Below are 17246 nucleotides of genomic sequence, written 5' to 3'. Positions count from 1 at the left end.
TTTTTAGATTCTGTTTCAAGTAAATTCTCTCTTTGAGTGAGCACTGAACCTACATTCAAATGTTCTGAATGGGAAGGTGCTTTCCTTGGTCCCTGAGGATATAGGGATGCATGGATTTGTGAAACTCAGCGGTATTGTGATGGTCTCATGATCAGCCAGGGCTGATGGAGGCCACTGAGGTGTGTCCATGTAGCATTTCTAAAATCCAAAAGTTGGAGATTAAAGATGGAGAAAAGGGAGAGATTTGCTTAGTGCTTGCCAGGTTTTGAGGTTAGGAAACTTGTTGTTTCCATTATTTATTTATTTATTTATTTATTTTACTATTATTTACTACCATCCCCAGCTGACGCATTATTGTTCCAAGCAGCCTTTCAAGAGCTGTTCACCATTTGACCCTGTGGTTTTGGATTTAACATCAGGACGAGATTGTTGTACACAGGAAGAAAGGTGATATTTAGCCTGATAAACTTCCTTGTTCTTGCTTGACAGGATTAAATGGGGCTGTTCAGATTTTGCCCTCAATGTATTTGTCCTTGCTAGCAATGAAGCCAGTCAAGGTGTCAGTTAGGAAAACAACTACATGAAGTGTAGTGGACACACATCTCTGGATTGCATTCTGTTATTGATTGATCACCTTGTTTCACTGATTTCTGAAGCACTTACACTATTAGCATCTATGTTCAAAGTTTGCTTTGGCCAGACTCAGCTTCCCATTGTGTTTTGCATTGCCCATACATCTAACATGGAGCAAACACTTACCTTTTTGCAGCACAAACTCCATCAGGTTTTAAAGCCATAATAAACAAGAAGAAAAGCAAAGTGAGAGATTCGCCAGGGTGACAGGTAATCCAAGAGGCAAAGGGGCAGATAGATCCTTCATTTCAAAGTAATTTCTTATCTTCTGCTGTGGCATTTCCTTGTGCTATTTCATGCTTGCTTTCATGGCTGCATATGCTCTCTCACGTACACTTTTTTGTGCCCTTTCTCATGCTCTTGCTCCTTTTAACATGTTCACGTGCTCTCTCCCCATCTCGTGCGTCCTTGTGCTCTCTTTTTCTCTCATCTGTCCTTCTCATATGGCCACCCAACTGCATACTGGCTTGTGTCCTGTGTTGGTTTGGTGACTTGGGAGAGGTGATCAGGTAGTTTGTGTGTAGGTCAACAAAACATCTTGTCTGCCAGTGGAGTGGAGTTTGCCTTCTGGTGTGTTGGGTTTTAGCGTCAAGTTTCTGACCCAGGCAAGGTCTGATGTGTGAGATTTTACATTGTGTTGAATTTTGAGGGGTGGTTTCTGGTGTCGTACAATCGCTGGATCCAAGATGGTGAATAACACTGCTGTGAACCAGAATGAATGCGCATTACAGAGTCTGCTGCTTCAACTAGGAAATTTTTGTGTTGTCAAGGATCTGTCTGCCAGCTGTTTCAGAAAAGAGGGATTCATTTGACCCTCATACCTTTGAGGTTTTGCACACCTTGTTTTCTAGCTGCTTGAGGAAACCTTTGAAACTTCAGCATAAAAAAAGGTAGCAGGCTTTTTCTTTCCACTTCCCCCACCCCCCCCAAGTCTAAACTAAATTCTGACAACACAGCTCACTGTAATGGCCTTCCCTTCACACAAGATACTGTAATACTGCTCCTCTTTTATCTACCATTTGTCCTTTTGTTTTATGGCTCTCTTTGTTACAAGCTTCTTTGTTGTTTCTTCCAGATTATGCTCCTTGGGGATTTTTGTATCAGTATGACTGAACATTGCTTGCAGCCATGCCAGATTGTGCTGTGATCTTATTGGATTTCACAAACCAAGGTTAGGCCAGGTCAGAACTTGGTTGAAATAATGTACACTATGAGATTGCCTGCTAGCCACTGGGAACAGGCATGACAAAAACCTGACCTAGATGCTGAATCAGTCAGCTCAGGCCAACAGTGTTGCCATGCTGACCGTGGTGGATGTGATATAAAGAAGTTCTGACCTGTTCTGGCTGGTAGGATTTCACAGCTTTTTTTTTTTTTGAGAGAAGTACTGATGTTAATTCCAGTGTTCTGGCCCATTCCAAATCCTTTAATTTTCTATCAGATTAAACTGCAATTCAACAGAATATTATATTCTTTGATCTTCTTTTCCCTGTGCTGTTGTGTGATGATGTTTGCCCTCAAAACTTGCTACTGCTGTCCAGAAAGCTGCATTTCTGTGCTGGGTGAAATAGTTCTGAAATTTTCTTTGCTTTTCTGATCTTCTGAAACAAAGTATAGTATAGAGGGCCTTCAAATGAAAGGCCCCAGAAAGGTAGAAATTACTAGTGAAAGTAACATACAGGAAATTATAGTTGAGCTTTTCTTAGGCTTGCTTGAGGTTTCTGACCAAAAGGCTGTACGAAGATGAGTAACATCTACTCATCTTCATACTTGCTGAACAGTACTCATGAAGTTGAGGGAAGAGCAGTACAATCGCCTAGAGATATCTTGATATGCACAGATGTCCATTGATAGACTTTGATCTATTAGAAAAGCTGAATAGATCTAGCTAAGCTTCAGCTGTTGGGTACAATGTAGCCATTAAGCACATTTAAAGAGTGTAAATTGTGAAGCTGCAGAGGAATTAGTTGATGAGGTACAAAAGGGCAGAGATGACTAGGAGTCAGGGAATGAAATACTTCAGGCTGGATGAGGAAAAACTTCCTGTCAGTTTAAGTGTAATGTGATGTCTTTCTCTGCATATGTAAAATTACTCTGGGGAATGAAGTCTGTGATGCGTCATACCTGCTGGAACAATTTGCTGTGGCAGGGTGTGGAGCAGATGACCGGGTGTATACCCTCCTGGAGTATTTTCATCTTTTGAAGGTTTTTGGTTTGCTTTTTTGAGTGTCCAAGTTGTGCTTTTTTAACTGAGTGAAAATGTTGAGCATCGTGACTTTAAAATCCAAGTTTATTTACATTTCTGCATAGACTAAATGGGGAAGTTAAAAATGGAGTAGGAAGATTAATGTTGGATAAAAGTTGGGATTTTCGATCTGATTGGAAACATTTGCCCATTGGCATTGAGGTTAGCCATAATTGTTCTTAATAGGTAAATTATCTCTGTGTCTGATAATCCTAATCGTTAGTGCAAAGCTTGGCGCTGCCAGCAGAGATATGGAAGGTGTAGTGCAGAAGGCGGCTGGAAGGAGTCTTTCATCTCCGGCATCCCTTGCCAAAGGCTTACTGTACATGCAAATTCGCCAGCTCTTTCATTGTGGAGCATTTATATATCCTGGAGAGGGTGAAATCTGGTAGTTAATTGCTCTGTACGCTCAGGGGGCGATTCTCCAATGGAAGAATCTGTAGGATGGGACCATGGTGGCTGATGTTGCTACAGCATTGATAAATATGTAGGGGAATGTTCTGCAGAAGGATATGAAGAGCTTTGTTGATTGATTCTGTTCCTACCTCCTTGGTCTTGGGAAGAGCTAGCCTGGCTAATCTTTTTTATGAAAACAGCATGACTAATATTCGCCTGCTGAACAGACATGCTGGATAAGATATTTTTTTTTTCTTGGCTGTTGTTTTCAGCTGTTATTTACAGGATCAATAAAAGTGATTTTCCAATTCAAGGATAATTTTTTACCAGCAAGATGTGTAGCCTCTAAGGTTGGAATATTGGATCTGTTCTTTTTCAGAACGAGTTAATTTAAAAATGATAGGTAGTTTCCAGTTAACACTTAGCTTTCCTAACAGAAAGGAGGGATGCATCTAGAAGAAACACCTTGGGGGGGGAGAGAATTTTGCCTCAGAACCACATCATTACACACTGCCCACAGATACTTAATGTTTTAGCTGCTTTTCTTTAAACAATAATCACTTAACTGCACACAATGTTTTAATGACAAATGCAGTATAATAACAAAATGCAGAGCTGTTTTATTATAACCCTGGTTCAGTTACTATTGAAGTCTGTGCAAATGCTCCTGTGGACTTAACTGGGCATTGGCTGATGCCCTCTGTAAAGTGCTGTGACCATTGTGACCATAGAGAAGAGTATTTCATGCCATTGTGGAAGTGTTCCAGACCAATACCAAATGTATTTACACATACAAGTCAAATGCCATTCATTCCTTTTGCACACAGTTATTTAATCTGATTCTTTTGTGACCTGTTGGGAAAATCTCGTGTGCATTGCACCTCCGCATGCATACACGCACAAATACACATGTATTTTAATAGATATTATATTCCTTACCTCTGCATTTACCCTTCTCCTCCGTTGCACACTTAAGATAAGAGCCTCCACTCTAAAAGGACTGTCAATATGAGACTTCTGCAGTTCTGTCTGTATGTTTGGGGTAAGATACAGCTTCAAATGAGTAAAACCATGCAGGTATCATTTTGTAAGCAGGAGCCCACACCTAGCATCAGTATGAATTTTGCACAATAAGAACAAAATACCCAAGAAATATTCTTCCACTGGAAGCACTACAAATGAACTTTACATGCCAGAAAGTTGATGAGATTTTTAGATTAAAAAAAAACCCAAACCATTTTTTAGATCAAACTCAACCCATCCCAAGCCCCGGATGGTCACCATAGAGTCTCTCTACTCTTCCTGTACTCATTAACAAGATTAGGGTTTGGGGGGTTATTGCCTATAAAATACAGTCTGTGGAAGTCGACATAAAAATCAAATGCCATTAACTTTCAGAAGTGTTAATTCAGGCTCCAAATATTGTAAGTTGTCATGTTTCATTTTTCTCAAAGTTTACACATCTGTACATATTATTCAGCAAAAAAGAAAATTACATACACTCTTTATGATTCCCCCTTCCTCCTTTATATATGTAGTGTGTGGAGGAAAAAAAGAAGAAAGTTTGGGTTTGGGTTTTTTTAGGCAAGAGAACAATCTGATGGTGAAGATTTCTTAAAAACATTAAAAGATATTTTTCTTTACCAGGATTAGGGTAAAGTTTTCCTTTTTTAGATGTTGAATTGTTTATAACCTTCCAGTAAGAATCTGGCTTTTGGATGACTGCTGCTGCTGAGAGCTACTAGCAATAGAAGCTTTCTAACACTCAACTGCTAGTTTATTAAAAGAATAATAGGAACAGATGTTTTGAATTCATAAAATGTATCAAGTAAATGGTACATCCACTTGTTATTTCAATTCCTTTGAATTTTAGTGAACTCGTTTGGGGCTAGGTTTTCAAAAGAGCTTAGCCCACTGTCACCTCATTGTTCTCAGTATAAACTGATGGATGATGAACATGTTTGAAAAACACAGCTATTTAAGCCTAAATGGGAGCTGCTAACTACTGACATTTCTAAAAATCTGGCCCGAGTTTCTGATGAGTGAATACTGATCATTACAGAGGATTCATACATGCAATCTCTGAGTAATACCCTACATTTGTCTGTGATTGTATATATGATGGCTTCTTAATTTACTATTGCACTAGGCATTTTAATTTAAATTATGCTAATAGTGTAGGATTAACTGTGGATTATGATTCTAGCATTTACTGTCATACAAGCAGAAGAACCAGTTCTTTTGCTTGTACAGTCTTTCTCCCTTCTCATCCGGATGTATAGTAATTTGTACTCAAGACTGGCCTCAGGTTTTGGTGAGGTTTCTTGTTTAAGCTGATGCAATTGCTTAGGGAAAGGGAATTGTTGAAAATTAGAAAAAGAAGAGACTGGGATCTTTTTATCTTCTGGTGACACATTTTTATGGTGGTGAAATTATTTCCCCAAAATGATTATTTGAATGGGCTCTTGCGGCATTGCACAGTGAGCTGTTCTGGTTTTGCCTTCATTCTTCTGTGCTAGGACAGACTACATGTACTTTGCTTTTGCACTCTTGGTTCAAGCACATATTTGAGAAAACTAGTGCTAGGGTGGTATGTTAAAACCCTCATAAAGGGTGAAGAATGAATAATACGTGCAACAGGACTGAGATGTTATGTTGGTCCTTGCTAGAGGAACTAGCAGGAGGCCAGTGCTGTTGCTATCTCCAGTACTGAAAAAAGCTTTGTAGTGGCCTGAGATTGCTCTTCTTGAAGCAAAACTTCTCCAGAGATCTCCTCTACTCCCAGACTGCAGATGTGCTGGAAACACAAATTTGCCTCATTATGTTTGCATTTATTTCATTGTGTAGCAACCTCAGATTATAATGGCATGCGGCCTGTTTTCATTAGTGACTTGCTGTTGAATTCATCTGTATTCCTTCAAATCCCTCGTTTGTGCCATTTTTTGTGGAGTGCTTGATATTTCTAATGGCTTTGTGTTGTAGTAGCAGTCTAAAATCTGCCTTTTTTCTCTTTTTCCCTCCAGCTGATATTATTTCTACAGTTGAGTTCAACCACACTGGAGAACTGCTGGCTACTGGTGACAAGGGGGGTCGGGTTGTTATATTCCAAAGGGAACCTGAGGTATGTGAGTTGCCAATGTAGTCCTTAATAGCTTGCTAAAACCTGGCTTTATCTTTAATACTGTAACTGGATCTAAGTAACAAACTTGTTTATAATCTCAAGATTCGGTAAAACAGAATGTCACCTCTTTGGAGAGGAAGTGAAAGAGGGTAAGGACCTTTTACTGGGAAGTTTGCTGTCCCAAACAAAACTGTTTCAAAGCTCCAAAATTCTAAGCTAAGAAAAAAGAAGATTGTTTTTGTTTTACTTCTGCATTGTTTTAATAGCTTTTGTCTGTTTGATGGAACCATTCCATTTAAAACAATGCCTTTGCTGTGATACCTTCATGTTTCACTTTAAAACTCAGTCCATCTGCAGTAGCTTTTGTAGAAAGCTTTCCTGACTAATTGATATTTCTTCAAAAATTCTGCCTTTTATTAAATGTTGCTTCAATACTTACAGGAAATTTCATTCCTGTAGAAACAAATCTGTCAATATCATGTTTTAAATGAGAAATGAAATTGCATTTTCAATATTTTTTATATTTATAAGGCTGCTTATAGACCTTTCCTAAGAGATGGAGATATACTGCCATCATAAACCACATGTTTTTGTTGTTCTTATTCTCCAGAGTAAAAATGAGCCTTACAGTCAGGGGGAGTACAATGTTTACAGCACTTTCCAGAGCCATGAACCTGAATTTGATTATTTGAAGAGCTTGGAAATAGAAGAAAAAATAAACAAGATCAAGTGGTTACCACAGCAAAATGCAGCTCACTCACTTTTATCGACAAATGGTAAGATAGATGAGAGTACATAGGACATATCAGCATTTTGCCCTTGTGCATTTTAGTGCTGACTATATATATTTGTTCATTTTAATCTATTGTTTTAGTAATTTCCTCTTTCAGAGTTTACCAAGACTGTCATACTGACTCTGATATCTGTTATGTATTTTATTCATAGTCATAGGGTTTTTCCTACTGACTATCCATAGACATTTAGAGAGCTGTCCGTTTTTGCTATTAATGTGCAGTGCTATCCTGAAATAATTTTGTGACAAAGGTATGGCCTTACTCAGCAGATGTGTTTCACTGGGGATTTAGAATTTCCTCTGCTGTGTTTTTCATAACTTTTATTCTTTGTAGATGTGTAAACGTATGTAGGCGAGAGATGAATTTCTTTTTCTTTTGATTCATTATCATCGGAATGGTTTATTTAAGTTCTAAAGAGTTACACAAATCTTTGGAAGGCAGTAGGAATAATAATAGGATATTGATACTGATTCATCTTTCTAACATGCTTAAGGCCTATTGATTAAAAAAATGCAGTACAATTGCTAAGAGGGGATATGCAGATGTGACACAGGAGGAAGAAACTGAATGGAGCCTAACATGCAGAAGTGTCATTTAGGAAACATTTGGACACCCACAACCTTTATTACTGCTGGTGATGCATGAGACAAAAATATCCAATTTTAAGTCTTAGATCTCATTGTGATCAGAAAAGACTTGTTCTTCTAGAAGTTTGTGCATAATTGGGAATTGCTGATAGAAAAATAGTATAATCTCATCTTTGGGAATTGAAACTTTAGGGCAAAGTGATTACTTCTAGTTAAAATTTATAGCAATAAATAGTGTTTACATTAATTCACAGTAGATAGCAAATTATTTTATGTTTTGCGTTCTGTTTTCCTTGAAGTTGTCTTTTGACTTTTTGGAGGCACTGTTACAATATTTAAAATTAAACATATCTGTTATAGCTAGGTGATTTGTGCTTATTTAGTGATTAGTTAAGCTAATTATGAAGTTTGAAAGTTTACTTTTGCACTTCTCCCTTGATCAAAATATCCCTTCTATTTCAGATAACTTTAGGTGTGGCTTCTTCCAAGTATATGATACAAAAGCAGACTATTAAAAGTAAACCTCTCCCTTTTCATTTTAAAGTTTGGTTTTGGAAACACTGAGAAATACAGCTGAATCCTCAGATATGCTGCTTTTACAGTTGTCCTAATAGACCTTTATATCAGTTTTCTGGTTGATATTAATATGGGAGGGGACAAAGGAAGAAATAATCAGTCTTAATGTTGCTATGGGTTAATCCAGCTGCAGCCAACAGTGAGCAAGCCCAGGACCTGGCAAAATACTTTGGTCTCTGTTTTTCCCCCCTTCTTAACTCTGGAGCATCCCGGCAGACCTCATTATGGTGAGAACAGAAGTGGTGCCACTGGCATAGCCTTTGGATTTTGGCTTTGAATTACAAAACATTCTTGTGTGCCAAGGAGGATTCCTAGCTTCCTGGCACAGAAGGGTTGAAGTCTGAAGATTCACCTCTTGGCATACTCCTAAAGATAGTTTTAACTTTAGGATACAGGAGGTCCATGTTGAATTCCTTGCTGTCTCACAGATTACCTGTGAGAAGTCATTGACAATGTATATCAATTCCATGCCTATAAAAAGGGATAATAGTATTTTCCCTAACTTATAAAGCATGAAGGCATTACCTGTCACACATGCTCATGTTGGGCAGGTTGTAGAAACATCTTGAGTACTGGTTTATATTTACTAACTTCTGAGCCTGATATGTTAAGGCAATTTTTGATATTTTGGTCTCTGGTAGTTTCGGATCTAAAGCACAGTTTTGGTCAGAAAAATGAGAACTGTGAAACAGCATCCTTTCTTGCCACAGGCACAGGTAGACAGCACCCATCGAATTTGCTGGAAGGAGCATCCCTCTGTTAGGGAACACGAGGGGACAGTCTGTCTAAATCTCACGCTCAATATGAGTCTTGACAGGTCTGCACCTGCCCAGATCTGTTTCCGTCCTTCTAAGGATGACTTTTGTCTGAGGCTGTTTCTGCATAGGTCACCTCTCTCAGAGGGGATCTTGATTCCTTCCCAGTTCACATGTTACCAACAAGTCATCGGCTAAGCTTTGATTGCAGCGTCTTAATTAATGGAGGCAGAAGGAAACCACCAAGGCTTTCAAATTCCACTGTGGATTTGTAGTGCTTGCAGTTAGCAAATTTCTGGCTTGCACTGTAAATTGAACTGATTTTGTAGTATAATAATAAATTATTAGGATTCATTTGTATCCTTTGTACCAGAATATATTGGGGCCACTTTCAATGTGAGCTACGTAGGGTAGATCAGAATTTGGCCCATACAGATCCTTTCATATGAGGATTTCAGACTGCTTACCAGACATTAATTAATTTAAACTTCACAACACCCTTGAGACTAAATGAATACTGAACCTCACAGAGACGTTTCTGTATTTTGCAAAATACAAGCATGCTTAGAATTTCTAGGGAGTTTTTAAAGTCCAGAGGCAGATGAAGGAGAAGAAAACCAACACGTGTTACTGATAACCGCTAATAAAATAGTTTTCACACAGGAAAGGGATAGGTTTATCAATAGCAGTCAAGTCCAACAACAGAAAATCGTTTGTGTTTTTTCTTATAATTCATTTTACAATTGCTGTATTTGTAAATTTTAGAATAGATAAGCAGGAATGCGCTGTTTACATATAATAAAAATCCCAAGTGCATGACATGGCCTACATGTATTTTTATTAATTACTTAATGTGACCGATACAAATGAAATGTATTGAATATTTAAATGGAGCTTTTTAGTTGCAGATTGAACTAACCTCTTGTTCTGTAGATTGATCAATTGTAATATTTTTGTTGCTTGAAAATTAGCGTATCAATATTGTTAGGAGATGCATAACAGTAGAAACATTCAGAGTAGTGGAGGTATTGATTTTGAAACAGAAAAAGGTCAAAGTTAAAGTTGCTATAGAAATGCAAACTGATTCATGTATTCATATATACTGCCTTTAAAGTGATTTGTGCTAGCATTTGAAAGAAGTATCAGCTACAATGGGGAAAGAATTATGCTCTGCTATGAACTTGGGGAAAAAGGGGTAAAGGAAGAAAGCAGAACATCAGAAATGATGCAGGAACTGAGGTTAATGACAGGTGTGGTGGCAGCTGAAGTGCAGAAGCTTTGGACGGGCTTTGGCTGATCCATGAACAGATGCATGAAACAACTGTTAGAAGCTTGGGGACAGAGTTTTTTCAGGAGAAGAGTTGGCGTTGATTTGTCAGCCTAGGGAGTGTCGGGGTTGGCAGGTTGGGTGCATGACCAGACGGAGTGGATGATCAATGTTAGGGCAATCTGCAGCTTCAGCTACTACAAAAACAAGGACAAACTCCATCTGAAATGTTTAACACTTCTATTTATTGGCTTCAGAGGCTCTTTGCTAAACAAGAGGTGTCCTTATGCTACCATCATATGCTTCACGCATCATGAAAAAGGGAGAGTTTAGGTTTAATTCCATTCCATGTAAGATTAATATATTTTTCTCCCCACTTCTTTCTCTTACCCTTACAACACAATTCCCTCAGGTTTTTTTCTTAGTTATTTTTCAGCTGCTTTCCCTTAGGAGGGAGAAATGCCTCATTTTTCACACAGCCTTTCATCTCCTGATGTTACACCAATACACCACTGCCCATTCCTTTTCCACAATGGGCCAGGCAGGTATCATTGGTCTGTCTGTCTACTCCATGCTCTTCTTGTGCTGTTCATAAGTAACCTAGCAAACTGGCTTTAATATCAAGATTATTTCCATGCAAAGTCAAATTGTCCAACTGAGCTTCAGCAGTGAGCATTGAGTGGTTTTTGGTCTGTTCCACCTGCAAACTGCCAAGTTGGATACAAGAGCAGTGTGTGCTCTATGTGGTCTGTCAGCTGCTAGGAACCTCTGACTTGGTTTGAAGGTATGGGATGTGCTTTATGAGTATTTTTTCTGTTGGCAACATTTTCTGGATGTGCAAAATTAAGTGACCCAGACTGCTTCAGCACAGGACTTATCTAAACCAGGGTGTAGACACTTCTTTAAGGAATGTGTTATGAAAGGTGAGTAACCACATTCAGAATTCCTATGCTGACAGTTGTTTGTCTTTTCTTTTAAAGATAAAACAATCAAGTTATGGAAAATTACTGAAAGAGATAAGAGACCAGAGGGGTACAACTTAAAAGATGAAGAAGGAAAACTTAAAGATCTTTCTACGGTAACATCACTGCAGGTAAGCTGCTGTCTTTGTGCAAAATCCAGTTGTTTCTGCACGAAGAAGGTAGTCATGGGTACTAACTCATTAAAAGATTTAAATATGTATCTAATGCTAAGTATATATATGATTATTCTCATTGAAGTTTTAGCTGACTGATAATGCTCTTGAATCTGTCACACATTTTCAAGTCACAAATGCTTCACGGTACAGTGACCAATGCAAATGTGTTTAGACAGTTTATGTCAGTTTTATTCTTCCTGATAAAATTCTCTCAGCATGACTTAACGTACTTTCACACAGGATTCTTTAGCCTGGTGCGCTGGAAGCATTCTACTTGTAATTAATATTAAACCTTGTTCTTGCCTCAGTCAGAGCAACTGAGATTAAAGACAGTACACCAAATTTCAGTCTCAACTTTATTTCAGTAGTATAAAAGAATTATCTCCTGTCTGAAGAGTGGGATTTGCAGTAGTCTGTTCTCCAGTGAATGTGAGGTTCTGCACTGCTGAACAGATGCAGTCATGGAACTCATGTAAGCGTGTATGATAACATAATAGATTTTTGCTCTCAGACTTTAATGGCTGAATTCACTCCAGGTATTTTGGCAAAGGAAGTGGCTAAATGTTAGAACTGGAAGGCTATGCTGTATAAATGCTAATATTTCTTTATGATTAAAAACAAACAGAAAACGCCCACCTCAAAACAAACCAATATTGTCTATTGTGAAAAAAACCTCCAAAGTGTAGAGATGACAATGTTAATGGAATATTTATCTATTCTATATGATTAGGCAAACAAAACCTTTCTGGATTGCTTATAGTCTGAGAATTCAAAGGCTGAGTGAACCATTGTTTTATTCCTTTAGTGGCAAGCTAAACTGAAAGCTTTAACTTCTCTGTGTGCATCTTTAAACTATCTTGTGGATTGATAGTGGATATCTTGTGGATAGATTGTTTCTGATGCATGTTCAACATGGAATAGTCCCAATCATGGACCACAGCCTTAGAGTGTTTAATGCTTTACCAATAGGGAATAAATCGACAGTGTCTAGTTATTGAAGCATGACATTGAAGTGACAAGGGAAGGGAAACAATGAGGGCGCAATGATGAGTGATAGTCTGTGGTCTTGGCTTTTCAGGAGTATATGTCTATGTACGGTATGTCAATACGCATGTTGGCTTTGTTTTCCAAGACTTTGTTCATTATGTTTTGCTGAGATTATACCATTTTCACCACTTCTTTGAAAGAGACATCAAGTAGCAAAAGAAATTCTGTAAGTGATTTACAACTAACAGCAAACTCTTTACAAAAGCAAAAGACTAGGACTTCACTGCTTTTCAAGAGCCAGAGCTTCCTGCATATGTGGGACAGTAGCTCCTGCTGTGGGACTGGCTTGTTCTGTGGCAGCTGCCAGTGCCTCCCTTTCCACACTCCAGGCTTTCCAGTGCTTCCCTTCCCACAGTACAGGCTATCCATTGCTCTGCCTGGCTCTCCGTAGCTCTCCTGTCTCCCCCTTCCTCCTTGGCAGGGATGGCCTTGCCCAGCAATTCATCCACGGGGAGATTCAGCTTGCATACACTGTCAAGAAGTTTTATGATGTCACAGTCTTTGAATGCTTGCTCTCCATTGAAACTCTCATCATCCTAGCAAAACAAATTTAAAATCTTACACCCTTTCTGGTTTGTGTTTTGGTTTTTTGGCAGGTGCCTGTATTGAAACCTATGGATTTGATGGTAGAAGTTACTCCCCGGAGAATCTTTGCTAATGGTCACACCTATCATGTCAACTCAATATCTGTCAACAGTGACTGTGAGACATACATGTCAGCAGATGATCTCAGGATTAACCTCTGGCATTTAGCAATCACAGATAGGAGCTTCAGTATCCTTTATTGTGGTTCCTTGCTCAGTGTTCATAGTATTACTGGGGATTAAGAGAGCTGTTTTAAAATATTTTTTTCTGCATATTTTAAAATATACCTTTACTTATCAGAATCCCTGCAGTATTTTTAACAGAAAATGTTCAGATATCATAAGAGACAGCTCAGAGGTTGCAAAAATCAGGGAATTTTATGTGAAAAATAAAAGTCTTGGAGTGGGTTCATGACAAGTAAATAGGAAACTGATGCCAGCTTAATGGTAATTATCCACCTGACTAGAATACTCTATACTGTTATTTCCTGAAGACATGTCACGCTGAGCTACTCCACCTTGTTTCGCTGAAAGGTCAGTCCTTACCGTGACCGTGCCCCCTGTTCTCCATCATCCTGCTTCCCAGAACCCTAATGCCTGAGATGTGCACAGTTTGGGGGTAAGGCTCAGCTGCTTTGTGTGAGTTGTGTCTGTGATTAACGCAGTCATTGCTGTATCAAGTGCTGGCATCATCCCGAAAGCTGTGTTGTGGGATCATTCCAGTCATCTGTGAGGCTTCCCCTTGTACTGCAACAGGGTGGCTTGGAGGAGGAGCAAAAGAAAATGTGGCCAAGAAAAGTGATTTTTCTGTGTTTTGCAGAACATAAAGGGACCAGTAAGAAGACAGATAAGTCATGGGGCCAGCTCAAAATGTTGTGTTCCTTTGGTGATTTCTTTTTAAGACCCTTATAATTTGTATGAGGGACTATTAGACGTCAAAGTGAAGTTGTCGTACTGGGGACAAATTCCTGGAAGAAAGCACCAATGTGATGGGGTGTTCTCCCTGTCTCTGGTGATTGTTTATATTTCTTCCTTCATAGGCCAGATCATCTGTGGAGCTTAACTCATGCTATGTTAATGTCACAGGAAGCATTTTCATTAAATCAAACAGCTCTTAATGTCCTTAAAAAACTGCCTTTGCAGGATCAAGTGACCGGTGGGTTTACCCTGGGGATGGTAGGGAATATCTCCTCAATTTGTTTCTGAACTCATATTCTTTTTCTGTCTTTCACCCGTCTAGATTAAGCAAGCTAAATGGTGGCCTCTTTAATATGACTGTTTATGTAGGACCAATTTATATGTGATTCTTCAAAGTCCAGCTATGTCTGCCTTTGATACCAAGCAACTGTACTTCCATCCTTTAGTAAGAGAGAACAGAGTGGGAAAATTGTTTGCCAGCACACCTATATGGAGTAGCAGCATGGCTCCTGACAGTGTCCTCCTCACTGTAGCTTCACCCTCCAGTCTTTGTCCTTGACACTTTTATACGTGGCTACTCTGTGTTCTCTACTGTGTATCCTCTTCTTTCTTCTAAAGCAGAGCAGTGAGTCAGACCAAGCACAGCAATCTCTGTATGTCTGTGTATGATAACCAGGTCACATTTCAGAATACTTATGCAAGAGAAGTCTTTGCTTTTGGCAGTGACTTTTATTCTGTTAAAAGCTGTTTTATAAACTATGGATTGCCAAGAGAAATGTTTTTGACAAGTTTTTAAAAAAACAAATAAATAGTTATTATATTTTGTGAGGATGATTCAAATTCTACCAGTATACTAGGAAAGAGCTGAAAAACAGACTTAGTCTTACAATCGTATCTACTGCCATATGTCTTGATGGAACAACATGGATAGCAGAGTTATTTGAGACTGAATAACTATTTAGGATGTTATTGCTTCTACTCCTGTATATTCAACAGCTATATTCGGTGGACTCTGTTTCAAGCATTAGCAGACTCCTGTCGTTGAATATTTACTGATAAAAAGTGTTTTAGAGTTTCTGACTGAATCATTGATTTAACTCTTAAAACATGATACAATTTATAGTAGCATGCTCAATTTCTGAGTATGTTCTAAGAGAGATGATGAGGGGGAAATTAAGAGTGTGTTTCTGTGTTTTAGGATAAGAGACTTTTCCTATATCTGAGGCAGTGGCTTTGGGATACTTACGTGGATGACTTTAGGATAATTGGATTTCTATCATGGATTGGGATACGGATATTGCTGCTTCTTTTAGATACAAGCCAGATCATCAGGCAGATTACTTCTACTTAATTCTTTGATAAACAGAAAAGTTGAGATAGGTGTTCCAAAAGAAGGTGACATAGGTACATATTGCTCATATTGGTGAATTAATCGGGAGACCACAATAACTGGAAGGACAGGATGAGTAAGTTAAACTTGCATCAGTCTTTCCACAGGTATCTTTTTGTCCATATAGAGTCCTGTAAGCCCTTGTAAAATTGCAGGGGCATGTTTTCCACTAGATTTCAACATCTGTCCCATAAAGAAACTGCATTTCTGTCCTATAGAAAACCCAGTTACATAAAACTCTCCTGGAAGTAGATGAGCTTCTGGTAAAAAAGTTGGGTGTGCCAGTCGCAATTAGGACTAGATATATTAAGAAGAAAAGATTCTGCCAAGCAAACAATTTAAATTATACATGAATGTTGCTGGGCTTGGTGTCTTCTGCAACACACTTAGGGGGACAGGCAGGAGGAAGCTCAGGCAGTTTTAAAAATGCTTGCTTCACATCTTTTTAATAGATGCAAAATGGAAATGAAGCATCTTGCTGTTTCACATGCAAGGTTTGATTCCTTGAAATACATGTTTAAAACAATAAATAGAAAACATTTTGGTTTGAAGTGGCATTTGTTAATAAGGGATCTGGCAGTGATGTGTATTTGTCTTTCTACTTTCCCTCAGAGGCAGCACTGCTACATATAATGAACTACAATCTGTTTACCCAAGAGGCTGGTTGTGACAATGACACAAACAACAAATACAGTGGTAGAGTTTCTGGACATTCAGCTCATGTTTGAACATCTTTACAAATTGCATGGGAAACGCTAGAGAAAGAATGGATTAGCAGCGGTATGCTAGGGTGTTTTTCACGTAAAGTACTTTGTCTTGTAGAATTTTATTTGACAACAGTTGGGTTATAACCATTATTTTAGCAGTTTTACAAATCAGTGAGAATTCTTCATTTCTTTGAAAAAGAAAAGACAAAGCAATGCAGATCTTAAGTTAATTCTCCTTCTGTCTCCTTTGAAAGATAGTTTAAATCAGCTTTGCAGAATTTGACCAGAATCTTTGCCTTAGGTAAAGCTGTAGGCAAATAAAATACAGTTAGTGGTTTTCTGGTTTGCTTTTGTGTAAGCACGAATGCTAACTGGGGTAAAAAGCAGGCAAATGAGGTTTATGCTACGGCTGTGTAAATTTTCCTGAAGAATATGCAAGACTTCGATACGTTGCTTCCCACTTGCAAGCAGATTTGCTCAGTATCATTTGGACAGGAGGAGGCAAGGGAGAGGAGGAGGTGAGAGAAAAGGAAGGGGGAAGGTCAGCTGGTAAATAATTGCACATATGAGGCTTTGCTTCGCTAAAAGGTTTAATGTGTCTAGTTGTGTTATGGAGAACGAGAGTCAGTGTCCTCAATTATAGATTATATTCTTCACTGGAAAAGAAGTGAGGTAAAGGTTGCTGTATTTGTTAATGTTCGGTCTGAAATGGCTTAGCAGTGTTGCCCATAGCTTAAGCCTTTAGATAAGTCATCTTGGGTGTATTAAATGAGAAAACAGGACTGCTGGAAGCATACTGATAAGGCTTACTTCACATCAGCAGCAATCTTTGGACTATCTAGCTGTACTAAATATTCTTTATGAGAACGTATTTGGATTGCTCACAGAACTATGTAGCTCATAGCACTTGAACTCCCTTCATTTCCTGGTAGCACACTATTTCACTCTAGAGGCTGTCATGGCATTGCTATGGAAACAACATCACCGTTTCCAGCATGTACTCATCTTGAGACTCATCTTGACTAAAATACTCATTTCTCAGTCAGATCAATATAGTCCAGGCTTATCCTGTTTTAATAAAAAATTCT

The 17246-nt window shown here is 38.5% G+C and overlaps 1 protein-coding gene across 9 annotated transcripts in view; it reads left to right on the top strand.

The window, feature by feature from the left end:
* Positions 1-17246, top strand: part of PPP2R2C (protein phosphatase 2 regulatory subunit Bgamma) — a 203960-nt gene that overhangs the window by 137229 nt on the left and 49485 nt on the right. For all 9 annotated transcript variants that reach the window (XM_049797897.1, XM_049797900.1, XM_049797903.1 and 6 more), the window contains 4 exons: positions 6298-6395; positions 7006-7171; positions 11355-11467; positions 13156-13333. In XM_049797897.1, coding sequence (XP_049653854.1) covers positions 6298-6395; positions 7006-7171; positions 11355-11467; positions 13156-13333 — 555 coding nt within the window. The remainder of the gene's footprint in view (positions 1-6297; positions 6396-7005; positions 7172-11354; positions 11468-13155; positions 13334-17246) is intronic.

Source organism: Accipiter gentilis, chromosome 3 (assembly GCF_929443795.1).
Source record: "Accipiter gentilis chromosome 3, bAccGen1.1, whole genome shotgun sequence".
Taxonomy (NCBI): domain Eukaryota; kingdom Metazoa; phylum Chordata; class Aves; order Accipitriformes; family Accipitridae; genus Astur; species Astur gentilis.
Note: the sequence above shows the minus strand (reverse complement) of the source record. Positions and strands in the feature narration are given on the sequence as shown.